Source organism: Salvelinus namaycush, chromosome 35, assembly GCF_016432855.1.
Source record: "Salvelinus namaycush isolate Seneca chromosome 35, SaNama_1.0, whole genome shotgun sequence".
Lineage (NCBI taxonomy): Eukaryota > Metazoa > Chordata > Actinopteri > Salmoniformes > Salmonidae > Salvelinus > Salvelinus namaycush.
Window position 1 is genome coordinate 24377678 of NC_052341.1, and position 27935 is coordinate 24405612.

At 44.0% G+C, this 27935-nt stretch overlaps 1 protein-coding gene across 4 annotated transcripts; it reads left to right on the forward strand.

Moving 5' to 3' along the window:
- LOC120029518 (LLGL scribble cell polarity complex component 2-like) lies at nucleotides 1–27120 on the forward strand. Of its 4 annotated transcripts, XM_038974773.1 has the most exons (27): nucleotides 3–285; nucleotides 11027–11136; nucleotides 11279–11376; nucleotides 12034–12115; nucleotides 13130–13245; nucleotides 13509–13667; nucleotides 13841–14003; nucleotides 14081–14213; nucleotides 14356–14410; nucleotides 14548–14702; nucleotides 14781–14992; nucleotides 18773–18840; nucleotides 19014–19167; nucleotides 19379–19483; nucleotides 20097–20192; nucleotides 20330–20526; nucleotides 20653–20800; nucleotides 20950–21097; nucleotides 24261–24377; nucleotides 24494–24660; nucleotides 24804–25068; nucleotides 25205–25355; nucleotides 25463–25485; nucleotides 25750–25794; nucleotides 26130–26172; nucleotides 26257–26315; nucleotides 26451–27120. In XM_038974773.1, exons 2-26 carry the CDS (start codon nucleotides 11062–11064, stop codon nucleotides 26312–26314), a joined length of 3033 nt encoding a protein of 1010 aa, XP_038830701.1. In that variant the 5' UTR covers nucleotides 3–285; nucleotides 11027–11061; the 3' UTR covers nucleotide 26315; nucleotides 26451–27120. The 4 variants fall into 4 exon arrangements, 3 of the variants coding, with proteins under 3 accessions (XP_038830703.1, XP_038830701.1, XP_038830702.1); XR_005473590.1 differs by having other exon boundaries at nucleotides 25750–26172; XM_038974774.1 differs by lacking the exon at nucleotides 25750–25794.
- Nucleotides 27121–27935: the final 815 nt, after the last annotated feature.

Here is a 27935-nt window from a genome sequence, read left to right on the forward strand (position 1 = left end):
CCAGTCAAGTTGCGCTTTGCGGGTCTGGGGCATCATCACCTCGAGGCTGCGGAGACAGGGCAAACGAAAGATAGGTGGACTAGCGAGCCTCCAAACAAACCAACACAGGATCTGCATTTACATACTTCAATACAAGCAGACGACGTGCTTTGGATTCTGATTTGAAATTGGTTTGGGAAGTTGAAACGTGGCAAACTGGACGCCGACCAAGCTTAGTGAATTAGCGGGCGAAAGCGTATTGCTAAGTTATTGGACACAGCTGGGGCAACGGCCGTTGGGAGTCAGGTGAGTTTCGAAGGGCCCGAGCGAGAGAGGAGTGTCGCTTCTACAGGTGTTGTAGCATGTCGTTAGTTAACCAGCTAAAATGCTAATACTTAACCTTACTGCTGAAGTTTAATTTAACTGGATAACACTCGCTAGTTAGCACGTCAACAGGGCAACGTTAACCTCGAGATATTAGTTACTGTGTTAACTTGACTAACGTTAGCTAGTTAGCTTGGCAGTGTTGTTGGTGAACCGCTGCCAAGCCTTTCAGATTAATTTCCATTCGACCAGGAATTAAAGGGTCTATACACTTTAGACATAGATTAAATAATCATATTAACTTTTGGGTACACCGGACTGAAATACAAGTACCTATTAACGTTAGTTAACTTGCTGCACACGTTTATGAAATAGCTAACGTTGGCTAGCTACCTAACGTTAGCTAACTCAGAACGCTACTGTAACAAACTCGCTAGCAGTCGCCATGTCTGTCTATTAGCCAACTAAAAATATTCACCGTTCAGGGCCATCAACATCACGAACCATTCACCACGTTTTTAGTCAGCTGAGCTAGCTAACTGTTGCATAATGATGGAAAGGTAAAACTTTGGCAACAGGAAAGAGTAGGTGGGAGTAAGGTGTCTTCCTCGTCTCGCAGGTAGTTTGAGGCAACGGTAGAGTAGGGTTTCATCAATGAGTAATTGTTTGGGGAGGGGGCGTATGGTTTGTGGTAAGAAGTCATCTGTTAGACCGGTTTGACCGGTTTCAGAAATTCACGACCAAAATAAGACAATATTGTCTTCATTAGAAATGTAAACGAGTGTTTTGGGTTGTCAAGTATTTAGTCAGTGAAGAGTATGAGGCTTACTGTACCTTTTGGACAGTGTTGGTTTCTATCCAGGAAAAAAAGACTGGGACAGACCAGCTACTACTGAAGGACAGACATTCCACTGACACTGCCCAGTCCTTCATTCCCACCTGCAGTTGTGCTAGCCAAACAACACCCCTTTGTTCCCAGCAGACCTCTGCCATTGGGACATGATAAACTTCCACCTGAAACTACTCCCCAGTTTTTAGGCAAAACAAGCACCTGTCCCAAAATGTACAGGTAACTGCCAAAATAAAAAAACAGGAGTGATACAAAGTGTATTAAAAGCAGGTGCTGCCACACAGGTGTCGTTCATGAGTTAAACAAATAAAGTCCCATAATGCTTAGGGTCATGTATAAAAATTTCCAGTATTTTGGTTGCCATGACTAGAAGGAGCATAGGGGGATTAGGCTGTGTGTGAACATTTTGTTCCAAGAAAGTCTCTTCTTATTATTGGTGTACTTTAGCAGTGGTTTCTTTGCAGAAATTCGACCATGCAGGTCTGATTCACGCAGTCTCCTCTGAACAGTTGATGTTGTCTGTTACTTGAACTCTGTGAAGCATTTATTTGGGCTGCAATTTCTGAGGCTGATTTCTGGGGCTCTAATGAACTTATCCTCTGTAGCAGAGGTAACTCTGGGTCTTCCTTTCCTTTGGCGCTCCTCATTAGAGCCAGTTTCTTCATCAGCGCTAGATGGTTTTTGCAACTGCACTTGAAGAAACTTTCAAAGTTCTTGAAATTTTCCACATTGACTGACCTTCATGTCTTAAAGTAATGATGGACTTTTGTGTCTTTGCTTATTTGAGCTGCTCTTGCCATAATATGGACTTGGTTTTTTACTAAATAGGGCTATCTTCTGTATCCCACCCCTACCTTGTCACAACTGATTGGTTAAAATGCATTAAGAAGGAAAGAAATTCCACAAATTAACTTTCAAGAAGGCACACCTGTTAATTGTATTGCAGGTGACCTCCTCATGAAGCTGGTTGAGAGAATGCCAAGAGTGCAAAGCTGTCAAGGCAAAGGGTGGCTATTTTGAATAATCTCAAATATAAAATATATTTAGATGTGTTACACTTTTTTGGTTACTACATGATTCCATATGTGTTATTTTCATAGTTTTGATGTTTTCACTATTATTCTACAATGTGTCAACTTTTGTCTGGTATTGTAAATATATATTTTTGCTACTCTAGGTAGCAGTAGTCAGCTGTACCTGCACTAAAACTCCAGTATTTGTCATCCTAAAACTTATTTTCTATCTTCTTTTTAAGTAGTGAGGCTGCATGTTTTAAGCATTTTTATTTCCCGGACTGATCCAAACTCGTTTTCTCAGGCTCTCTGTCTCTCTGCAGCAGAGATATAGTGAGCAGTATGTTTGGCGCATCAAATCGCAATAGAATTACAGTATTGAATCATTATAGAATCGCAATACATATCATATCGTCACCTAAGCGTTGTGACAATATCGGACCTTGAGGCCCCTGGCAATTCCTAGCCCTAAGTAATGCATCAAAATGTATCTCAACAACAGTTAATAATGAACAACTAGGAAAGAATGTGACAACAATGTGTTGTTGCATAGACTTTATTTTTCTATTCAAGTCGGTGCACTTTGTATAGCTTTTGTCCTGACGGTTGCACAGCCTTAGGAGCTGCTTGAAACATGAAACCACAATAAATAAATAAAATCCTCAAGGGGATGATAATAACAGAAAGTGCACTCTACTCCACACAGTAGGTTATGAGCAATAATACAACCAGTAGCATTGTAACTAAACAGCCGTGAGGCCAGTGTAAACTGTTGTCCTGTCTGTGTGATTACAGGAGAGAGGGGAATGACATCCTGTCGACCAGACCCCCAACAATATTTTATTTCTGTCCAGACAGTGGCAAGAAAAACATCTCTGCTCTGAGTCCCATGAATATATTCTTCCTTGAATCCCTGTAAGCAATTATCCTTATCACTGATTGTAGATGTGGAATTAAGGTTATGGTGTTATTGGTGTCACAAATCCAACCTTACTGGCAGATCAGTGATGAGATCCATTTCTAAAGTATTTGAGGAGTCCGGTCCCATCCGTTGATGCTGAGTGTGAGAGGAGTCATCCCTAAGAATAGGCCTAGCCCTGCAATGAGTGGTTATGGATCAGCCTGTACCAGCGTGACAGCCTACACAGCCGCCCTTCCCTTTTCTGTCTTATTCTCCTTTTTGGACGTTGAGGCCTAAATTTAATTTGTGTGCTGCATTGTCATGCAGGCCGACTCAGTATGAAGGTCTTCTAAACTTTCAGTCCTATGCTCTTGCGTCTTAGGACAAAGGTTAAGAGTCTGTTTGCAAATTCACTGAGAAGCGTGACTAAATTATTTGGGGTCAGTGAAACTCAAATGTCCCACTCTTCCATAGTGAGAGAGTGCAGGAGAGGAGGTAGCTGAGCCTCTGTATGCCATGAGCGAGGGAAGAGAGTGGGAGGAGGACGGGAGAGAGGTGTAGTCTCGTCTCAATGTTTTCATGATCACACCACGTTTGCCAACACAGCTAATTCTCCTTGGCTGTTTTGTCTCCTGCACTCGTCAGACAGGTTTTCTTATTGTTTGTGTGTGAGTGAATTAGGCTTTTTAGTTTTATAGACACACTTTTAACACCAAACATGAACTCCCTCTTCTCGGTTAATTAACTACCGGTACTTGTTTTTGCTTATCGGCCGGTTTCATGGGAGTGACTTATTAGTCGTTTTTTTTTCTACAAGCTCTGACATAGCTGGTGATTGCATAAGAACATAAGTAGAATATTTCAGATGCCAGGCATTTTTCCTGGCCACTCGGTCTGAATTACAATGCCAGCTATGTTTAAAGACAGGGCTTAATGTAACTGTCCAGTGTTTCCAGAATTCTATGAAATATGACCTATAATTAATTACAATATGAGTGAAATGTTTTCCTTCCCAAAAAAATGGTAATTAAATCTGTTAAAGCAGCTTTTCTGTGTTGGAATTGTGTGAGCATACCCCAACAACAGAATGGGGTACATGTATACCGGTCATAGAAAAATATGAATGTGAGTAGACTGCTGATTGGTCATCCCTGATGAGGAATATTTTTTTTAAACGGTCTGTTTTGAGGTTGGGTTTTTGAAGTGTTTTCTCTCCAATTTATTTGTGATTTTGGGGGGGGAGAGTTGATAGTTACATATCTGGATATTCTTTTTTTACGGTATATCAACAATATCGCAATATTTTGGTGCTAGTTGGCTGTACCTGCACCAGAACTTCTTCATAGCTTGTTCTCCTTTTTAAATATGGAGACACATTGTTTTCTGCCGTTTTATTTCCATGCTTGATCCAAACTTGTTTTCTCATGGCTCTCTTGTCCCTCTGCAGCAGATATATGGTGAGCAATATGTTTGGAACATCGAATCGTAATACAATCACAGTATCGAATTGCAATACATATAGAATCGCAATGCAGATCATATCGGCAGCTAGCCTAAGTATCATGATAATATTGTATTGTGAGCTCTCTGGCAATTCCCAGCCCTACAATATATGGGTTGTCCACACATATGAGTATAGAATGAGTCAACAACTTTATTTGAGGACGAGTTAGCCTAACAGAATATGAACTTTTAAAATTGAGATTTTCACTGTAGCTCTAGCAGTAAGTTACTAAGTCTAGTTTACATCTGATGCCCTGTCCAGGCACGTTTGTGTGTATTTTCTTCCCTCTGTACATCCCTCTCATCTCTGATGGTTTGAGTTGGTAGAATGCTGGGAGTTTGATGTCACAGGTGAGTGTTAACTTCTCTGGGATAGGTGGGACGGTAGCGTCCCACTTGGCCAAAATCCAGAAAAAATGTAGAGTGCCAAATTCAAATATACACTGCTCAAAAAAATAAAGGGAACACTAAAATAACACATCCTAGATCTGAATGAATGAAACATTCTTATTAAATACTTTTTTCTTTACATAGTTGAATGTGCTGACAACAAAATCACACAAATTATCAATGGAAATCAGATTTATCAACCCATGGAGATCTGGATTTGGAGTCACACTCAAAATTAAAGTGGAAAACCACACTACAGGCTGATCCAACTTTGATGTAATGTCCTTAAAACAAGTCAAAATGAGGCTCAGTAGTGTGTGTGGCCTCCACGTGCCTGTATGACCTCCCTACAATGCCTGGGCATGCTCCTGATGAGGTGGCAGATGGTCTCCTGAGGGATCTCCTCCCAGACCTGGACTAAAGCATCTGCCAACTCCTGGACAGTCTGTGGTGCAACGTGGCGTTGGTGGATGGAGCGAGACATGTTGTCCCAGATGTGCTCAATTGGATTCAGGTCTGGGGAACGGGCGGGCCAGTCCATAGCATCAATGCCTTCCTCTTGCAGGAACTGCTGACACACTCCAGCCACATGAGGTCTAGCATTGTCTTGCATTAGAAAGAACCCAGGGCCAACCGCACCAGCATATGGTCTCACAAGGGGTCTGAGGATCTCATCTCGGTACCTAATGGCAGTCAGGCTACCTCTGGCGAGCTACCTCTGGCTGTGCGGCCCCCCAAAGAAATGTCACCCCACACCATGACTGACCCACCGCCAAACCGGTCATGCTGGAGGATGTTGCAGGCAGCAGAATGTTCTCCACGGCGTCTCCAGACTCTGTCACGTCTGTCACATGTGCGTGTGAACCTGCTTTCATCTGTGAAGAGCACAGGGCGCCAGTGGCGAATTTGCCAATCTTGGTGTTCTCTGGCAAATGCCAAACGTCCTGCACGGTGTCGGGCTGTAAGCACAACCCCCACCTGTGGACGTCGGGCCCTCATACCACCCTCATGGAGTCTGTTTCTGACCGTTTGAGCAGACACATGCACATTTGTGGCCTGCTGGAGGTCATTTTGCAGGGCTCTGGCAGTGCTCCTCCTAATCCTCCTTGCACAAAGGCGGAGGTAGCGGTCCTGCTGCTGGGTTGTTGCCCTCCTACGGACTCCTCCACGTCTCCTGATGTACTGGCCTGTCTCCTGGTAGCGCCTCCATGCTCTGGACACTACGCTGACAGACACAGCAAACCTTCTTGCCACAGCTCGCATTGATGTGCCATCCTGGATGAGCTGCACTACCTGAGCCACTTGTGTGGGTTGTAGACTCCGTCTCATGCTACCACTAGAGTGAAAGCACCGCCAGCATTCAAAAGTGACCAAAACATCAGCCAGGAAGCATAGGAACTGAGAAGTGGTCTGTGGTCACCACCTGCAGAACCACTCCTTTATTGGGAGTGTCTTGCTAATTGCCTATAATTTCCACCTTTTGTCTATTCCATTTGCACAACAGCATGTGAAATTTATTGTCAATCAGTGTTGCTTCCTAAGTGGACAGTTTGATTTCACAGAAGTGTGATTGACTTGGAGTTACATTGGGTTGTTTAAGTGTTCCCTTTATTTTTTTGAGCAGTGTATTACTATAAAAATCAATCTTTCATGAAATCACACATGAAAGACACCAAATTAAAGCTACACATGTTGTGAATCCAGCCAACATGTCTGATTTCAAAAAGGATTTACGGGGAAAGCACACCAAACAATTATGTTAGCTCAGTACATAGCCACAGAAAAACACAGCCATTTTCCCAGCAAAAGATAGTAGTCACAAAAAGCAGAAATAGAGATAAAATTAATCACTAACCTTTGATGATCTTCAGCAGATGACACTCATAGGACATCATGTTACACAATACATTTATGTTTTGTTCGATAATGTGCATATTTATATCCACAAATCTCGGTTTACATTGGCGCCGTGTTCAGAAATGCCTCCAAAATATCCGGAGTAATTGCAGAGAGCCACGTCAAATAACAGAAATACTCATCATAAAATTTGATGAAAGATACATGTTTTACACAGAATTAAAGATACACTTGTTCTTAATGCAACCGCTGTGTCAGTTTTTTTTATTTTTTTATTTTATTTTAAATCTATGTAAAAAGCACACCATGCAATAATCTGAGGCGTCGCTCAGATTTAACAACATTTCTCCGCCATGTTGGAGTCAACAGAAATACGAAATTACATCAAATATTCCCTTACCTTTGATTATGTTCATCAGAATGCACTGCCAGGAATCCTAGTTCCACAATAAATCGTTGTTTTGTTCGATAATGTCCATTACTTATGTCCAATTAGCTGCTTTTGCTAGCATGTGTAGTACACGTGTCCAAACGCTCGCGCCGATGCAGGCAAACGTCGGACGAAAACTTCAAAAAGTTATATTACAAGTCGAATAAACTGGTCAAACTTAGTAGAGAATCAATCTTCAGGATGTTATCATTTATATCCAATAAGGTTCCAACCGGAGAATTCTTTTCAGTCTCTATAAGTAATGGAACGCATGGCGATTATCATGAGGAATGCGTGTGACCAAGAACTGGCAATCTGCCAGACCACTGACTCAAACACCTCCCATCTGGTCCCACATCACAGTATAGGCTTCATTCAGCGTTCTACAGACTGTTGACATCTAGTGGAAGGCGTAGGAAGTGCAAACAGATCCATATATTACAGGGAATTGAATAGACGATGAGTTTAACAATGACCAGTCTCAGAATTCTCACTTCCTGTTTGTATTTTTTCTCCGGTTTTTGCCTGCCATATGAGTTCTGTTATACTCACAGACATCATTCAAACAGTTTTAGAAACTTCAGAGTGTTTTATATCCAATAGTAATAATAATATGCATATTAGTATCTGGGACAGAGTAGGAGGCAGTTCACTATGGGCACGCAATTCATCCAAAAGTGAAAATGCTGCCCCCTATATCAAATAAGTAATCGAACCAGGAGTGTGATTTTCCTCTCATTCAGTTTGTTTGATCTTTGTCATCAAGAATGACATCATTGTTGTATAAGAGCGAGGCCAGGTAATAAATTCACACCAATGTCAAAACTTCATTGTCTTGTAAATCCTTGACCAAGTTTCTTAACACTGTAAACGGCCCTTGCTGGTTAGGATAATTGCTGTGTGAGGTGGGTGTCTGTCTGTGTACCTATTTCTCAACAAAAGGTCATTGCCCTGCTCTGTCCAAATGGAATTCCTGGGAAAATCCATGTTGGATTTCGCTCAGTTAGTGTAATAGAATGGCTATACTGTCCACTCACTGACACGGTGGATGTTTGCCACTTAGTTTCTGTGTCACTGACTTCAGCATAGCATTGTTTTTCCAAGTAATGAACAAATCCGTGCCCTTTGGGGACTTCCCCTAAGCCTTATTGCCAGAATACTGTCCACAGGGTGTTATGAATGGAAATGTAGGCTATGTCTGTTAGGATATGTCATGTGACATACTGCACATGATTCCCTGGCTCCAAACCTGTCTAACTGTACTGTAGCCTTGAATAAGTCATTTTCAGTTTGCTCCATTTTCCAAGCCTTTTGTACTCTGAAGAAAAGAGCGCCGCAAGGAAGCAACAGGAAGAGGTGGAACTTGTTGTTTGAATTGACAGTTCTAAACACTACTGTTCTGATAGTGAGGTTCTAATGGGAGCGTATGGGATGCATAATCACTGGGTAGCCCTTGCCTAACTGTCACACTGGTTGAAATCCTACAATTAATCACCATGTTGTCTGTTTCAGTAATGATGTAGGCTATGGCTTCCTTGGGTCTGTGTTAACTTTGAGCACTGCCATAAGACTGCCGGGTAGTCCTCATATGATGAAGCCATGGTCCTGCTTTTCCATACTGCGGTGTGCCTGCATGTGCGTTATGTGTGTTCCTCCTACAGCTACCCTCAGTTTTCGTCAGCAGAGCAGATTCTTGTCCGTGCCTAGGAAGCCATTCTGTGTGTGAAGCCCTGAAGAGGACCTCCCACCCAGCCTTTGTTAGCAGGCTTAGAGCACTGAGCTGCTTCTTTCTGCTCTGCTGGGCCCTTGGGTCTACATTGGCGGAGTCAGAGGAACAGAATGGGTACTAGACCAATGGGTACGACACACATTTAACATGGAACTCTCTTCTATGAAAAAAAAAAAAAGTATATTACATTTATTTAGCACAGATCTGGGCTCAACTAGGGTAAGCCTACCCTCCCCAAATCCTTAAGCATGCAACTTCATCCCACTCCCTTAGTCTGCAGGATCCAAACGAGGAAGTTTACTTGGTGAGGGTGTGAGTCAGTCCTCCACTATCCCATAATCCCTCACACGCCTAATGACTAACGGCATCTTGCCGCTGATATCAGGGTAATAATAACAAAAGTATGTCTCACTCTGTCTCGAAGACTGAGTCGGCCAAGACAGAAAATACGGTCTCATATCTTATCCCGGCTTGCAATATTATAATTTGTAGTTTTTATGAAATCATTGGTTAAATTTTTTAAATGTTTACTTTAAAATCATCAAGGACTGAAACACTGGCCTGTTTTTGTGTAGTTTTTTTTTGTAGGTCTTTTGAGGGGAACATTTAATTTTGGTCATCACTTAGGGAGACACAGCTTTGAGTTTGAGTTCAGTCAGAGTAGACTGAGGCTTATATGCTGACCTCAACGCCTGCGTCGCAAAATAAATTTACACATGCATGTTATTCAATCATTGCACCCACATTTCTCGCGCGTGGCTGTGTAGTCAGGCTCTAAAATAGAACATGGTTCTATTTGTGACGCTTGATGCACTGCAAGTCCCCCTCCCATCTCCTCGTTGGTTTTTAGGAGCATGTACCCAAAGATGAACTGCGGTCCACACTCCAGTTGATGGTGGTAATGCACCTTAAAGTTGGTTGCCATCCGCCATATCAAGTCTGAAGAAGAAGCCTGGAGGAGGAGAGCTAGAAACTTACTCGGTTTACCCTTTTATCTGTGGAATAATTGTCGGAGTAGAGGACCTTGTGCATTTCAGGTAAAATAACAACCCAATGTTTATATCCCAGGACAAATTAGCTAGCAACAGCAAGCTAGCTAGCTAAATTGCCAAAAATGTTTAAAGCTTTTCGACATATCCCCAAATTAATATAGTTGTTTCAGAGTTAGTTTAGATTTTTCAACCTGCGTGTCCTGATCGCGTCTGGTGTGGGTGGACAAAAACCAACACGCGTGAGCGGTCTGGTCAGCATGTTAGACCACTGACATTTATGGTCTAACCAACCTGTGGCTTTAACCTCTCCTTCATGGAGTGGGCTAAGGGAATGTGTTGGTATGTGTAGAGATTAAGAGAAAGCTATCCAGTACTCTTCCTTCCTCTTTAGTGAAATGAAAGTCGGAGTCCAGGGGTTTTAAATTGTCTGGAAAAGAGAGGAGAGTTGTTTTTAAAAGGTTGTGATCGGGTCATGGTTCGTTATGCCCTAAACGTCGCGCAAATGTTATTGATAAAGGAAAGAATGAAAAGCAGACACTAGTTCTTTCTCTCACCTTTCCTCTTTCTCCCTGAAGGGCCTATTTGTTAATGGCATGTGTGACAGGTGTTTCCATCAGTGTGTAGGAGTAGAACAATGGTCTCTAGTTGAGCCTCCAGTGACCAACCCCTAGCTCTTGTCTGAGATGAGCCTCGCCCCCTCAGGCAGTGTGTGTTGACCATAAACAAGAAAGCGAAGAGTAGGCCATGCTCCTCCCATGGAATTCCTTTCTCTCATCTGCCCGTCTCTGTCAGTGGCCAACACACACCATCTGAGCTGAGTTTTTCCTGGAGCCCTGGTTTAGTTTTCTGCTCTGTCTCTTCACTCTCTTTTTCTCCTTTTTGTTTTGCTCCAGGAAGTTTTCTCCATCTCTTGACCATCTCCACGCCCACGTTCTTCAGATAGTCGAGTGACTGAGAGAGGAAGAGAGTGGAGACTTGTGAATGCCTGTCGTCCTATTAGGCTATTGCACTTTCCCCCCCTTCATGAATCTCCTCTCTCCCACTGTCTCTCTCTGTAGAGGTGTAGCAGTTGGGCCTGTGTGCTCCTGAGAGGATGAAGAGGTTTAGGAGACATGGCCAAGAGTCCCAGAGAGAGCGGATCAAACAGGAGCTCTACGGGTTCAACAAGGTAAGACTAGTGACAGTCAGTCTGATCTGACAAGGCTTTGATCTCTGGTCTCGACAGGAAGGCTATGATCCCAATTCCAGACAATTATCAGGGAATTTGTCTTGCCAGTTTCCATAATTCTCTCGCTCTCTCACCCACCCAGACAGTGGAGCATGGTTTTCCTCACCAACCCAGTGCTCTGGGCTTCAGCCCCAGTCTACAGCTCCTGGCCATCGGCACACGCTCCGGAGCCATCAAACTGTATCCTCTTCAATAGACACGGGAGAGGTCTGTCTGGTTGTGTAGGAGTGCAGGATTTAAGTGTTCACACGTTTGAACCAGTTTGTCTCAGTCTCCCCTCTGCTATAGCTGTCTGTGGTTAGTGTGTGGGTACATGTGGAGTCATTTTTATATTCCCAGGTTGTTGCTCAACTCTGACTACCAGACAGGCACAGTTGCTGTGTCTATCTCTGTCGTAGTGTGTGTGTTTGATTCATCTTACACAATCGTACTCATTGACAGTGTGGAACCAGTCAGTACACTCCCACCATTCACTCCCAGTCACTATGATAACCCTTGTCTCTCTCTGTCATTATAATTAATTCACACAATAGGGGAAATTGTTCTTTTGATAACACAATAAATTCTATGAATGAATGTATTATTAGCCAAGGGCAGGGCAGCCAGATAAGACACAAAGAAAGACAACAGAAAATCTCTTCTTTCTATAGATGCATGTGGACCGTTTCAGTACAGTAGAAAAATAAGAACCTGTGTCTATGAATGCGTTGGCGGGGGGCCTGTGTGTACACATCATGCTTTGTGTGTGTCTGTGTTTGCTGCGCATGTGTGTACACTGTGTGTTGGTGTGCCATGCTGTGTGTGTGTGTGTGTGTGTGTTCTTTAACCTGTGGTCAGTTACGGTGGTCCAGGTGTAGAGTTCATGGGTCTACATGATGAGAACGCTGCCGTCACACAGGTCCACTTCCTGCCACACCAGGTGAGTGACTGCTCAACACACACGTTGGCAGCACCTTATCACATGCTCCATTCACACCTGCTACTGAAATGATCTTAAATCCAATCGGGCTGGGCGATATGACCAAAATATCATATTACAGTTAAAAATAATAATAATACAAATTACTATTTTATGTTTTTGAATAATTAAGAAACATGAGCTGGCACACACCCAGAAAAATAGTTTGTGTGGAGGTGCTGACTAATGGCGTATAAACTATCAAAATAAAGTCGCACACACTCCATATATAAGCTCTCAGTAATTTATTGCGTATTTACCACTGTTTCGGCATCACTGTGCCTTCCTCAGGGTAATGTCATGAATACTTGAACCAGGTTATGTAGACAAACAGCACTATAACTAGCTACGTTTGCTCCGACTAAGTACATTTATTTGCTAACTAACAATTAGAATTAGTGGTAACAGGTTTTAGGCCCCCTTTCTAAGACACACTAACCTTTTGCAGATGTAAGAAACACAAGCTAGTGGTGTAATTCTGGAATGTTAGTGGATTTATATTAAAAAGCAAAGTGAACATAGCATTGTTATCAACATTGTTGCATGTTCTGTATTAACCATGTAGACTGAATGCAAGTGTCTTGTAGTTGAGAAACCACAAATGTGCTCCTTGAGTGACGGGACGGGCCTAGTTCTGTGTGGAGAGAGATGACTCAAGTAGCAACTTAAACTATAAAATGGACGTTACACACAGCGTATCACATTTAACAAACCGAACATTCAAATAATGTTATAGAAAGTAATATTAAAAACCCAAACCGGTCCGTGCATCAATACCGCGATATCATAAAATACAGTATACCGCCTAGCCCTAGAATCCAATATGTGGATCTAATCATTGCTGGAAAGGTTAGTAGTAAAGCTCTGGCTAACAGCCCCAAAACGTCCTCCTGACAGTCATAACGTGTTCCTAACGTCCTCATAACGTGTTCCTAACGTCCTTTTTAACATCTCTAGTTGCTCTCTCTTGAACAGGTGGAGCTGGTGACTCTGTTGGATGACAACAGTCTCCACATGTGGACCCTCAGAGCCCACCATGGTGTCTCTGAGCTGCTGGAGATAGGACGCTTCACACTCTCTGGACCCCCGGGGTGAGAGACACACCACCACCACCCCACAACTTCTCTCCTACCCCTCTCAAGCTTTTTTATTTTCTTCACACACTAGCACTCATTGGATTGCCCCGGTAAGAGCACCCACTGTGAGACATGCACAGAACTAGAATGAGATTCTATTTCTATGGTGACATGCACACTTCAGTGGCGAACACGTATGCACCTTAAATAGGATTTTTCTGTCTGCCACATTCAACCTGTTTAACTTCATCCCATCTTTCTCTCGTTCCCTCCATCAGTGCTCCCCCCAGTGTAACTCATGTAACAGCGGTGCTAGCCCACTCTTCTGGGGACCTGTTGTTGCTAGGAACAGAGGGAGGACACGTGTTTGTAGTGAAGGTACCAGGCTTCAGAGAACTAGAGGAGAGGAACATCAGCCTGGAGAAAGTCACCAACAGGTACTAACACACACCACACACACTTCCTTTTCATTGAGTCACTAAATTGGAAATATTGGTATCCTAAACAGACGGAAACAACTATTGATTAATGTTTTAAATGGTTCCCACACACACGTCACAAACGTATTTGATGGATAATTGTGCTAAAACGGAACCCCCTCATTCCGTAGTGTACCAGAGGATTACGGAGGTCGTAGGAGCCTGGAGCATGTCGAGTCCTTACAGGAGAATCCCGTCAACCCACGCCAGGTTCTGATTGGCTACGGACGAGGCCTCATGGTCATCTGGGACCTGGACAGCCAATCAGCTGTCAAACACATCCCCGCTACACAGGTATACAATGTGTGTGTCTGTGTGTTGGTGTCTGGATGTTGAGAGCTCTGATCTTGACTCCCTGTTTGCGTCTGTAGCAACTGGAGAGCGTGTGGTGGACGGAGGACGGTGGCCATGTTCTCAGTTCCCATAGCGACGGCAGCTACTGCCGCTGGAAGGTGGCTGGGGATGACCCACAGAGCGAGCAGGAGAAGTCTGAAGTACCGTATGGTGAGGACCCCCAAAAAGTCAACAGCACGTTCCTCTCTGTGGAAGCTGACAAAACACAGCAACAAGGATGTTGTTATTGATTGAATGATGAATAGGTTAATTGATGATTTGATAAATTGATTTGTCTCTCTCCTTTGTGTAGGCCACTTCCCCTGTAAAGCCATCTCTAAAATCATCCAGCTGCCGACAGAACAGGGGTGAGTGAGTCTCTCTTTCTCTTCCCTCACTCTCGCTCTGCCTGCTCTGTCAATTCATATTTCACATCCTCCATTCTTACACATGAATCCATCTGTAATTGTCTTCTAACCTGGTTCTCCTTTATGTCTATATCCAGGCCTCCGTTCCTGTTCCTCAGTGGCGGCATGCCCCGGGCCAGCTACGGCGACAGACACTGTATCAGTGTGATCCACAGTAAAACACACGTGGCTCTGGACTTCACCTCCAGAATCATCGACTTCTTTGTCATCAGAGACGGACCAGACCATACAGGTAGAAAGGCAGGGGGATACGCGTGCACACACAGGTTCAGAAACACACACACAGGCTAACCCCTCTCCCTCTGTCCAGGCGAACCCAGTGCGTTGGTGGTCTTAGTAGAAGAGGAGTTGGTAGTGATAGATCTTCAGACTGAAGGGTGGCCAGTCATCCAGACTCCATACCTGGTGCCTCTCCACTGCTCTGCCATCACCTGCTCCCACCATGTCTCTGCTATACCCCTGAAGCTGTGGGAGAGGGTCCTGTCTGCCGGGGCACTGCAGAACACACACTACTCTAAGAAGGTTGGTGACACACACACTACCCAAGCAAGTTCCTGCACCACACACAAGATTTCACTCCACACTGCCTTCACCCAGGAATACCTATGTAAGAATGCTGTTCATTGACTGCAGCTCAGCGTTCAACACCATTGTTCCCTCGAAGCTCGTCACCAAGCTTAGAACCCTGGGACTGAACACCTTCCTCTGCAACTGTATCCTGGACTTCCTGATGGGCCGCCCCCAGGTGGTGAGGGTAGGCAACATCACCTCTGCCACGCTGACCCTCAACACGGGGGCCAGTCAGGGGTGCATGCTTATTCCCCTTCTGTAATCCCTGTTCACCCACGACTGTGGCCACGCAAGACGCCAGTACAATTAAGTTTGCTGACGACACGGCGGTGGTAGGCCTGATCACCGACGGCGACGAGACAGCCTACAGCAGGGACTTTCAACTATATTCAGCCACAGGCCAATTTCTTCTTGAGCGTTTGGTCGTGTGGGGCCGGAACGCAATCACAAATTATTTGTGGACTGCAAATTAACCACAAGAAGCCCAAACAGAGATGTTTCCCTGAATCATAATACTTTAAAACTTTTCTAACATTTGTATATGATCACGAATACTTGGGAACAGATTTCTTAAATTGAAGTCACTTGGAGCTGATTTCCTGGTGTTTTTACAGTCCAATGCAAATCCTCCCACCCCCCACCGAAAACTTTGGGGGCCAAATAATACCACCGACGTCAGTGCCAGGACAACAACCCCTCCCTCAATGTCAAGACCAAAGAGCTGCAGTGGAGTGACGTCATTAGGACGACAGGGCTGCAGTGGAGCGGGTCTAGAGCTTCAAGTTCCTCTGTGTCCAAATCACTAAGGACTTAAAATGGTCCGCACACAGTCGTGAAGAAGGCGCAACATCCCTCAAATCCTCAAAACGTTATACAGCGGCACCATTGAGAGCATCTTGACTGGCTGCATCACTGCTTGGTATGACAACTACACTGCCCTCAGTCACAGGGTGGTACGGACAGACCAGTACATCACTGGGACCAAGTTCCCTGCCGTCCAATACCTCTATCAAGTGGCGTGAAGGGAAGGACCGGAAAATTGTTCGACTCCAGCCACACACTTAATTTGCTCACACACATTCATACTGACTCTACACACTCACATACAATCATCATCATACACTGCCACCACACTGTTAATGATATTGTATATCCTGATGCCTAGTCACCTAACCCCTATACATACAGTACCATTTAAAAGTTTAGACACACCTACTCATTTTGCTGTGTTTTTTTCTGTGTGGTCCTACTGTTTTCTACATTGTAGAATAATAGTGAAGACATCAACTCAATGAAATAACACATATCGAATCATGTAGAACCAAAAAAGTATTTTAGATTCTTCAAAGTAGCCACCCTTTGCTGTGATCAACTTTGCTCACTCTTGGCATTCTCGCAACCAGCTCCAACCTGAAATGCTTTTCCAGTGGTCTTGAAGGAGTTCCCACATATGCTGAGCACTTGTTGGCTGCTTTTCCTTCACTCCGCGGTCCAACTCATCCCAAAACATCTCAATTGGGTTGAGGTCTGGTGATTGTGGTGGCCAGGTCATCTGACGCAGCATTCCATCACTCCTTCTTGGACAAATAGCCCTTACACAGCCTGGAGGTGTGTTGGGTCATTGTCCTGTTTAAAAACAAATGATAGTCCCACTAAGCGCAAAACAGATGGGATGACGTAATGCTGCATAATGCTGTGATAGCCGTGCCGGTTATGTGTGCCTTGAATTCTAAATAAATCACTGACAGTGTCACCAGCGACGCACCATCACACCCCCACCTCCATGCTTCACGGTGGGAACCACCCATATGGAGATCATCCGTTCACCTACTCTGCACCTGAACAAAGACACGGCGGTTGGAACCAAGAATCTCACATATAGACATATAGACCAAAAGACAGATTTCCACTGGTCTAATGTCCATTGCTCATGTTTCTTGGCCCAAGCACGTCTCTTCTTCTTATTGGTGTCCTTTAGTAGTTGTTTATATGCAGCAATTTGACCATGATGGCCTGATTCACACAGTCTCCTCTGAAAAATGTATGTTGATTTCTGTTACTTGAACTGTGACGCATTTATTTGGGCTGGAATTTCTGCAGCAGAGGTAACTGGGTCTTCCTTTCCTGTGGCGGTCCTCATGAGAGCCAGTTTCATCACAGCGCTTGATGGTTTTTGTGACTGCACTTGAAGAAACTTTGAAAGTTCTTGACATTTTCTGGATTGATTGACCTTCATGTCTTAAAGTAATGATGGACTGTTGTTTAGCTTTGCTTATTTGAGCTGTTGCCATAATCTGGACTTCGTCTTTTACCAAATTGTATTATCACTTATTTATTTTTTACTTTATTTAACTAGGCAAGTCAATAGGGCTATCTTCCGTATACCACCCCTACCTTGTCACAACACAACTGATTGGCGCAAATGCATTTACCTCTTAAGGATCGGACCCTTTTTTCAATTTTCTCCTAAAATGACATACTCAAATTTAACTGCTTGTAGCTCAGGACCTGAAGCAAGGTTATGCATATTCTTGATACCATTTGAAAGGAAACACTTTGAAGGTTGTGGAAATGTGAAATTAATGTAGGAGAATATAACACATTAGATCCACTAAAAGATAATACAAAGAAAAACGTGATTTATTTTTTTATCTAAAAAAGGCTATAATGTAAACTCAGCAAAAAAAGAAACATCCCTTTTTCAGGACCCTGTCTTTCAAAGATAATTCATAAAAATCCAAATAACTTCAGATCTTCATTTGTAAAGGGTTTAAATACTGTTTCCCATGCTTGTTCAATGAACCATAAACAATTAATGAACATGCACCTGTGGAACGGTCGTTAAGACAGTAACAGCTTACAGACGGTAGGCAATTAAGGTCACACTTATGAAAACTTAGGACACTAGAGGCCATCTACTGACTCTGGAAAAACACCAAATGAAAGATGCTGCTCATCTGCGTGAACGTGCCCTAGGCATGCTGCAAGGAAGCATGAGGAATGCAGATGTGGCCAGGTCAATACATTTCAATGTCCGTACTGTGAGACGCCTAAGACAGCGCTACAGGGAGACTGGACGGACAGCGGATCGTCCTCGCAGTGGCAGACCACGTGTAACAACACCTGCACAGGATCGGTACATCCGTTGACAGTGAATTTCTTTTTTTTCTGAGTTTTTTCTGGGGGGGGGGGGGCACCGATCCCGTAGAGTTTCAAAGAAGGAAAGAAATTCCCCAAATTAACTTTAAACACAGCACACCTGTTAATTTAAATGTATTCCAGATGACTACCTCATGAAGCTGGTTATTACATGATTCCATATGTGTTATTTCATAGTTTTGATGTCTTCACTATTATGGAATGAGTAGGTTTCCAAACTTTTGACTGGTACTGTATATAACCACTCCAGTATCCCTGCACATTGTAAATATGGTATTGGCACTGACCCTGTATATAGCTAGCTTACTTCGTGTTCTTCTTTCTATTTCTGTTTTTTTATATATATGTATATTTTAACTTTATTTTCTAGTTCTACTGATATTGATTACTGCATTGTTGGGAAAGCGCTTGCAAGAAAGGCATTTCACTGTGCATGTGAAAATACATTCTGGTAATTGGAAACTTGAATTGATGGAGCACAAATTGAATTGACTTAAATTCTTTCTCTTGCTTTCATCCTTTTTTTGTTTGTTTTTTTGCACCCCCCTCTCCCTTCTCTCTCCCTCCGTCCAGCCGTGGCCTATGACAGGAGGACAGAACCTGGCCCCAGACCCCCCTCAGAGAGACTTACTGCTCACAGGGTCGGTAGACATCCACAGCTCGTTCATTTCTATTCAGAGTCCTCATTTCAATCCAAGTTATGATCTACATTTTAATGTTGTTGTATGGGGACTGCGAACAGGGTTTCAAAGAGTCAGTCATGTTTTTGTTCCTCTGATTTGTTGATCCTCACAAATGTCTTCTCCTCTCACAGGCACGAGGACGGTACGGTGCGTTTCTGGGACGCGTCGGGGGTGTGTCTGTACCCCATGTACAAGCTGAGCACAGCAGGGGTGTTCCTCACTGACTCAGACCCCAATGACAACCTGAACCAGGGCACAGAGGGAGAGTGGCCACCTTTCAGAAAGGTGTGTATCTGTATAAGTAACATGTAAAGCATTTCCACCATTCGGTTGTGTGTATAATCACATACAGGGAGCACAAAGGTCTACAGGGACTCCACTCTACAAGGTGTAGGTGTGTTTTGTTAGAGAATGTGTCTAGTGAATCAGAATAGATACACTGTCTCAGTGTGTGAATCGGCTATGAAACGTGTCCCCATCCTCTTCTTCCCTCCAGGTGGGTTGTTTTGACCCGTACAGTGACGACCCTCGTCTCGGCATTCAGAAAATCCACCTGTGTAAATACAGCGGCTACCTGACTGTAGCTGGCACTGCTGGACAGGTGAGTTTACCAGGGGAAAACCAACCACTACCCCCTCTGGTGGCCAGTTAGCCTAACTGCCGTGTCTGACATTTTTGGACATTACTGGTATAAATCCAGTCTGTTTTTGTCTTAATTTTACGTTCTTTGGCACGTTCATTTCCTGAGGGTATTTGGGTCACGGACGGTCACACATTCAGTGAACGACACATCTTCCAGACCAGGTCATGGCTGCATAGCTCTCTAGTCATTATATAATGTAGTGTGATGAATAAGCCACCTCCTTTAATCAGAATGTGTGGAAATTTAAAGTGATCTCATTCTTTATAGAGCCCCGGATCATCACCGGGAACTCTTATTCCCCTCTTTAAATTATCATCTGTTATTAATGAGGGTGGTCTGATTTAGTTGGCTGGCACATATATACACACACACACACAAGAATCAAACCCACTATTCTGGCATTGCAAGTGCCATGCTGAGCTACAGAGGTCCCCCCCCCCCCCCCCACACACACACTAAGAGATGTGAATGTCTGAGTGGTTCATATAAGTGTCCGATAAGACTGCCTGTTGGTCCAAAACATTACATGTGATGTTACGGTTTGTCCGTCCCTCACCTCTCCCCTCCATAGATCCTGGTGTTAGAGCTGAATGATGAGGCAGCAGAACAGACTGTGGAGGCCACCGTAGCAGACCTGCTTCAGGGACAGGAGGGCTTCCGCTGGAAGGTAAACGACAACAAACAAAAAAATTACATTAGGAGTGTGTGTTTAAAAACTGCAGTGCAATTTTGATTTAATTGGATTTCTGTTAGCATAAAGAAAAGGGTGATCGATACTTTTCTGTAACAGTCTCTCCATGTCAGGGCCACACGCGTCTGGAGGTGAGGGAGGAGCCGGTGACGTTCCCCCCAGGTTTCCAGCCCTTTGCCCTGGTCCAGTGCCAGCCTCCGGCCGTGGTCACTGCCCTCACCCTGCACTCTGAGTGGAAACTAGTAACATTCGGGACCAGCCACGGCTTCGGACTCTACGACTACCAGCAGAAAAACAACGTTCTCGTCAGGTAAGTGTGTGGGGGGGGCGTGTTGTGTGTTTGCATGTTTCTGCCTGTATGACTTCAAAATAACGGAAGGTAATGGAGATCGTATATAGACATGTGTGTTAACCCTTTCCTGTCACTCTCCTGTAGGTGTACTCTGAACCCCAGTGACCAGCTGGCTATGGAAGGTCCTCTGTCCAGAGTGAAGAGCATTAAGAAGTCTCTCCGCCAGTCCTTCAGAAGGATAAGGCGCAGCCGTGTGTCCCTACGCAAACACCATGTCAACAACGCAGCTAAGGTAAACAACTACAAAAATGTATTCTTGGGCCCCAAACATTTACTGCATAAATCTTAATAGAAAGTTCCTAAAGATCACCATTTTTTTGTGCGGTCTGGTTCTGCATTCATCACCAACCCAGTGTATCTAAAACGGGCTTCTGTCTCTAGTTGCAGCAGGCCAATGCTCGTCTAGAGGCGGAGCTAGCTGAGATGGAGTTGGCGCCCGTCCAGAGAAAAATAGAGCCTCGATCCCCTGACGACTCCTTCACCGGCCTCGTGCGCACGCTATACTTCGCTGATACCTTCCTTTCAGACAGTAAGTCACACTAACAATTTTGACTTGACTCTTGAGGTTAGTTTTAGTCAGTGGTACCCACTTTCACTTGAAAGTCACCCAGTAAAATGCTACTTGAGGAAAAGTCAGACTTTTTTGGTTTTAAATCTACTTAATTATCCAAAGTAAATGTAATTGCTGAAATATACCCAAGTATCAAAATAAGTTTAAATTCTTTATTAATTAAGCAAGCCAGGCGGCATCGTTTTCTGGTTTTTATTTTATGTATAGCCAGGGATATTCAAACACTCAGATATCATTTACAAACGCCAGATCAGAGGCAGTAGATGGCCAGGGATGTTCACTTGGTAAGTGCTTGAATTGGACTGTTTTCTTGTCCTGCTAAGCATTCGAAATGTAATGAGTACTTTTGGGTGTCAGGGAAAATCTATGGAGTAAAAATGTATTTTCTTTTTGAATGTAGTGGAGTAAAAGTTGTCAAATTTAAATAGTGAAGTACACAGACCCCCAAAAACTACAAAAGTAGTACGAAAGGTACAGTGCCTTAAAAAAAAGGTACAGTGCCTAAAGTATTTACACCCCTTGTATTTTTCCACATTGTTGTCTTACAGCGTGAATTTACACACACTACCCCGTAATGTCAGTGGACTTATGTTTTTCGAAATGCTTACAAATTAATAAAAAATGTAACGCTGGAATGTCTTGAGTCAAGTATTCAACCCCTTGCATGGACTCAGTGGTTAACATGATTTCTGAATCACTATCTCATCTCTGTGCTATCTATCTGTAAGGTCCCTCATTCAAGCACTGAATTTCAAACACAGATTCAACCACATAGACCAGGGAGGGTTTCCAATGCCTTGCAAAGAAGGGCACCTATTGGTAGAGGGGTTAAAATAATAAAAAGCAGACATTGAATATCCCTTTGATGGTGAAGTTTTTAATTACACTTTGTATCAAAACACAGTCACTACAAAGATACAGGCGTCCTTCCTAACTCAGTTACGGTAGAGGAAGGAAACCGCTCAGGGATTTTACCATAGATTTCTAGAAAACCGTAGACTATATTGACTGAAACTGGTGTTGAGAACAACGTGGTGTAGGCGGGTGGCAGCGGAGTGAGAGGAAAGGGAGGAAAACTCACCGTAGTTATGATAAACTGAATGGTGAAAATATTGGAGCTGGGGTTCACATACTTTTGGTTAGTTAGTGTATTTAGTTAATTGATCTCCGGCAGACAAGTAGAAGTGGTAGCTAATTAATTCGTTTGCTCATCTATCACCGATCAGAAACATTTAGCATGCGATACTGTAGCCTAAATCAAGTGTTATTTATCTATCGACTCACGAGCCTAGGCTATTTTCCTATAGTCCCAATCCCATTGAATCCTGACTCCTGTTTCGCATGAAAATACCTAACTTTATTCTGTATTCCATAGGTTGCATTATCAAAGCACATCTCACCTATGCATGTCAAAATAATACTATAACTTTCCCCCGCTTCTGCGCTGTCTCGTATTGCTGCCCATGTGAGAGCTTCTGTAGAGAATGTGTGATCAACAAACGGTATAAGAGTACATATGGATATTTCTTCTTTTTTTTTAACTGTTACCTTGATATTTAAGCAATTTTCTCTCTTCTCCCCATTATTCATGAGTTGATCTGATATATGTATAATCATCAACTTGATTTAGCCAAGTAGGAGATATTGTCATTCTTTGGAGGTTATCTAACAAGCTAGGCAACTTTGGTCATTTTTACTTTTGTTAGACTGCCGTTACAAAATTTGTATGAACACTGTAGCCTACTCTGGGTGCGCTCTGTGTCGCGATGTGGCGGCAGGTAGCCTAGTGGTTAAGAGCATTGGGCCAGTAACCGAAAGGTCGCTGGCTCGAAACCCCAAGCCGGCTAGATGAAAAATCCTTCAGCAAATTCGCTCTGGATAAGAGCGTCTGCTAAATGACTAAAATGAAAAATGCTCTGAATTCATAGAGGAACATAACGCTCTGAATTTATGATCAGCCTGTTTCGCAATTCACAAGAATGTCATCGTCTATCAAAGTTATTCATTACTAAGTATCAGTTTCATTTACTGTGAAATCTTTACAAAGGGGCGCAGCCAAGCCAACGTTGTGGTGCAACACCAATCTTATTTTGGGAGAACCCTGGCACAGTAACCATATCTTGGGTTTAAATGGGCACTTCCAATTTCCGCTGTATTTCCTGGGACTCTGGATAAATATTAATTATTTCCTGTATTGAAACTTATAAAATATTCATCCCTATTGCTGCATACCACTCTCCATATTTTAAAGCATAGTTGTGGCTGCTTCATGTTATGGGTATTCTTGTAATCGTTTAGGACTGAGGAGTTTTCATGATCAAAAATAAACTGAATGGAGCTAAGCACATGCAAAATCCTAGAGGAATACCTGGTTGTCTGCTTTCCACTAGACACTGGGAGATTAATTCACCTTTCTGCAGGACATTAACCTAAAACACAAGGCAAAATCTACACTGGAGTTGCTTACCAAGAAGACAGTGAATGTTCCTGAGTAGCCAAGTTAGCTTTGACTGCTTGAAAATCTATGGCAAGACCTGGAAATTGTCTAGCAATGATCAACAACCAATTTGACAGAGCTTGAAGAATTTTGAAAAGAATAATGGGTAGATGTTGCACAATCCAGGTGTGGAAAGCTCTTAGACTTACCTAGAAAGACTCACCGCTGTAATTGCTGCCAAAGGTGATTCTAACATGTATTGACTCAGGGTTGAATTCTTATCTAACTAAGATGGCTTTTATGAAAAATTAAAGCTAACCTTAGTAAAAAATTATTATTCCACTATGACAGAATATTTTGTGTAGACCGTTAACAGAAAATTATAATTACAGCCATTTTAATCCCACTTTGTAACACAACATGTTGAAAAAGTGAATGGGTGTGAATACTTTCTGAAAGCACTGTATGAACAAGCTTCAGAGCTGAGGGTTTGAAACCTTCCTCTCTCGCATCGCTGTTTTTCCACAGCTGATGCTGGGTATTTAATGGGGAGTTAAAGGGGAAGCGCAGCATCGAGACTCACTGAGGTGGTTCAGACATAAATTTGGAGCTGTCACAACACACAAAGACAATGGGCAAAGAAACATTTTATGACATCTCATACTGCTCATTCCCCTCATACAGGCTCCCACAACACACCCTCTCTGTGGGCAGGGACCAATGGGGGATCAGTATTCGCCTACCAGCTCCGCCTACCGCCTGTGGAACGCAGAGGAGAGGACCCTGTCACAGCACACCCTGGTGAGAACACACATGTTCTTACACATCGCTCTCTTGCCTCCCTCGTCCACACTTCCAAAACTCTGTTTTAACAACAGACAATGAAGCACAGATCCATTCTCCCACTCTCTCTCCAGCTAAGGAGATCCAGTTGATGCACCGGGCTCCAGTAGTGGGCATCTTGGTGTTGGACGGCCATGGTTCCCCTCTGCCTGAGCCCCTGGAGGTGGCACACGACCTGGCTCGCTCACCTGACATGCAGGGTTCACACAGCCTACTGGTCATATCAGAGGAACAGTTCAAGGTGAGAAGACACACTACAGCGCGCACACACACACACATCTTACCCACACTCATCTGATGAGGGGACATTTTTTCCCCCCCAAGGGTTTATAAAGAAACACAAAATGTGTTTATCCTCCAAGACTATCATTTCTCTTTCTCCAGGTGTTCACCCTGCCTAAGGTGAGCGCCAAAACGAAGTTGAAGCTGACGGCCATTGACGGCTCACGCGTGCGCCGGGTGGGCGTGGCCTGGTTCGGCAGCACCCGTACGGATGACTACGGCGAGAGCGGCCTCACCGTCCTGACCAATCAGGGAGACCTCCACGTGGTGTCGTTGCCGGGGGTGAAATTACAGGTCCAGTACCCCTGTATACGTAGGGAGGACGTCAGCGGCATTGCATCCTGCGTCTTCACCAAGCATGGACAAGGTAGGACGAGAGAGACACACACACACACACACACACACACAGTTTACATCTCACAAGCATTTGGCATTTCATGTATTCAGCTCTTTCATTCCTCTCATGCCATCCATTTTTCTTACTTGCGCTCTTTCTCCCTCAGGTTTCTACCTGATCTCTCCGTCAGAGTTTGAGCGTTTCTCTCTGTCTGCTCGCTGTGTGGTGGAGCCCCGGTCTCTAGTGGAGGTGTCCTCTCAGACACCCAGCACCACTCTGCCACGGGCGCCGCCGGACGGGGCCTCTGTGGAGCGCAGGTAGACACACTGTTTTTATAGCTGTATTCACCATCGACTTTGGAAGTACTGTTTTTGGCACAATTACCTTTTCATGTTTTACTGAACAGCTGTGTCTGTCATTCCAGAAATTCTACGAGGGATGGCGTGGGTAAGATAACATCCTGTTTGTACCGCTTTAAAGAGCTAATATAGTTCTATCTATAGCTATGCAAATAATACTAAAACATGCACGCGTCAATGCTTAACAGAGTTCTTCAGCAAGCGCACAGTATGAAATGCTCTGTTAGGCTGTCAACCTTTTTTTGCTTGTGCTGATCGGTCTGCGAACACACGATCTACACTCACTGTGTCATGCCGTGTGCTTCTGTGCCCTGATGTGCTGACTGTGTGCTGCGATGCTGTTCGTTTACAGAGAGCTCTAGACGTGTGATGGAGCATGCTTTGCTGAATGACGAGAGTGAGTACCTCAGGAACCACCAGACAACCTTAACAGAACTTAACCTTAACCAACTCCCAACATTTGTGCGAGTGATCCCTGCGGGGTTTGAACCCACAATCTTGACGTTGCTAGCGCCGTGCTCTTACCAACTGAGCCACATCGATATGTGTCTGCTTTGACTGTCCTGTTTGGCATCCGGATGTGTAAACCCGACCAGCAGTCTTGAGTGATTGTCTGCTACACAGTGAACCACAACCACCCCATTGCATGTTTCATGATGACCATCCCCAACTCATTGCAACTCATGTCAATCATCATTGTGCATCTGTGGTCTGACGTGTGTTTTCTTACAGCTGTGCTTCAGGAGATCCAGAAATCTCTAGAAGTAGATCAGACGTGAGTATTCACCTCTGAAACGCGACTACAAGCTCTGTTTTTCAGTGTGTTATGCAGGGACTCATTTGTGTGTGTTTGCTACAGGACATTCCTGGAGAATGGGACGAGTGCTCTCGCTGGAGGGAAGGTGCTGAGCAATTGAGGTGAGTTTATGATCACTATCATCAACATTAATCTGCCGGATTATGATACATATCACTATGGTGATGGAATTCAGGTTGCTCATTGTTGGTTCGCTCATCTCTTGTTTTGTCTTTCTCTCTTTCCCTGTTCTTCAGACTGAGCCAGTCATCCCTGTGCCTGAGACATCGTGGAGTCTGCCTAGTGACTCCTGTCTCCTGCCTCGCAATCTACACAAACACTACTATTACTACCACTACTGACCACTTGGGCCCCTAGCCCCCGGAGACTCACCCCTGACCCCTAGCATGAGCGGCTGAACCCTGGCCCCTAACCCCAAAGACTGGCTTTGTCACAAATGGCACTCTATTCCCCAAGTAGTGCACTGCTTTTAACCAAAGCCCATTAAAGGGGGTTGGTGTAGTGTATGAGGAACAGGGTGTCATTTGAGGCCCACCGCTATAGAGAGAGGGAGGGACCACCGCCTGTGCCTAGGGACCAACCACTGTACTGTAATACCCCTGCTACGCTTGGTACCTCTACACCTGCCACACATTAGTAATGATCGTATGGTCATTCCGCTGACGCGCTTATCCAAAGCCACTTACAGTTCTCACACACAAGCCGTACTTGCATTAAACACACCCTAGTCACTCACCCACCCCCTCCTCACGTTCCCTCCTCATCCCAACCCCAGTCACGGCATTCAGCCTTTCACCCTTGAACTCAAGCTGGCCTGTGAAACTCTGATTCGTCCAGTAACAGCCCTGCCTCTGCACATCCTCGCTTGCCTTAGTCTCCTAGAGAGAGACACATAGGGGGGAGGGGGAAGATATAGGGGGGAGGGGGAAGATGTAGGGGGGAGGGGGAAGATGTAGGGAGGAGGGGGGGTGGACTTGTTTTTTTTATTCCTGTGATTCTTTTATTTGTAATGTAATTTTACCTGTGATTTTGTAACCTTTTGTTTTGATTCTGTGTGATTATTGGAGACGTAAAATCTACATGGATGAGAAACTGTACAAGGGAGCCAAGAATGTTTTTTTAGTTTGTTGCCTATGCTGACAAATCATCAAATGTATTCTGGCACTCTAAACAAGGCATTGTTTGTAGTGCGAGAGCAACATGGAGTATCAGTGGAATCAGTACTGTTAATTTTGAACCACACAATATGGTCGAACACCAGCCTGGTAGCCAGACCTATTGTTGTTTTAGCCAGCTTCTCTGCTTTAGCCAACTCAGAAACACATCTGACTACCAGACTAGCAGTTTAAGACCACTGTGCCGTAAAATGTCTCCCCAAGCTTTTGTTGCCAACTGACCTCCCTCCTTACCTCTCCTACCGTCCGCGCATTAATGTGTAATAACCAGTTATAACCTGACGTAGGTATTTGTCCTGTGTAGCACATGACGCTACAACTTTCTATGGTGGCTTGGTTTTTAAAATGTTATGTAAACCCTTTTTTGAACACAGCAATGAGTAATGTTATTTAGGAATGTAATTTTAAGATATTGTAGTCAAATGTTTAATATATATGTACTATATGATTCTCTGCCTGTTAACGGTTAGGTGTGTTTTTAATGGGGGTTGGCTGCTATAGTCGGATCTTGCAACAAAATATTTTGGTACTGTTTCTTGAAATGCT

What these genes read in the sequence shown, in the direction of transcription:
- LOC120029518 (XM_038974773.1), top strand. Translation starts at nt 11,062, where the DNA reads ATGAAGAGGTTTAGGAGACATGGCCAAGAGTCCCAGAGAGAGCGGATC. An exon ending in GAAGTCTGAAGTACCGTATG is followed by an intron (nt 14,214 to 14,355) that starts GTGAGGACCCCC and finishes TCCTTTGTGTAG; the next exon opens with GCCACTTCCCCTGTAAAGCC. An exon ending in AGTGGCCACCTTTCAGAAAG is followed by an intron (nt 19,168 to 19,378) that starts GTGTGTATCTGT and finishes TCTTCCCTCCAG; the next exon opens with GTGGGTTGTTTTGACCCGTA.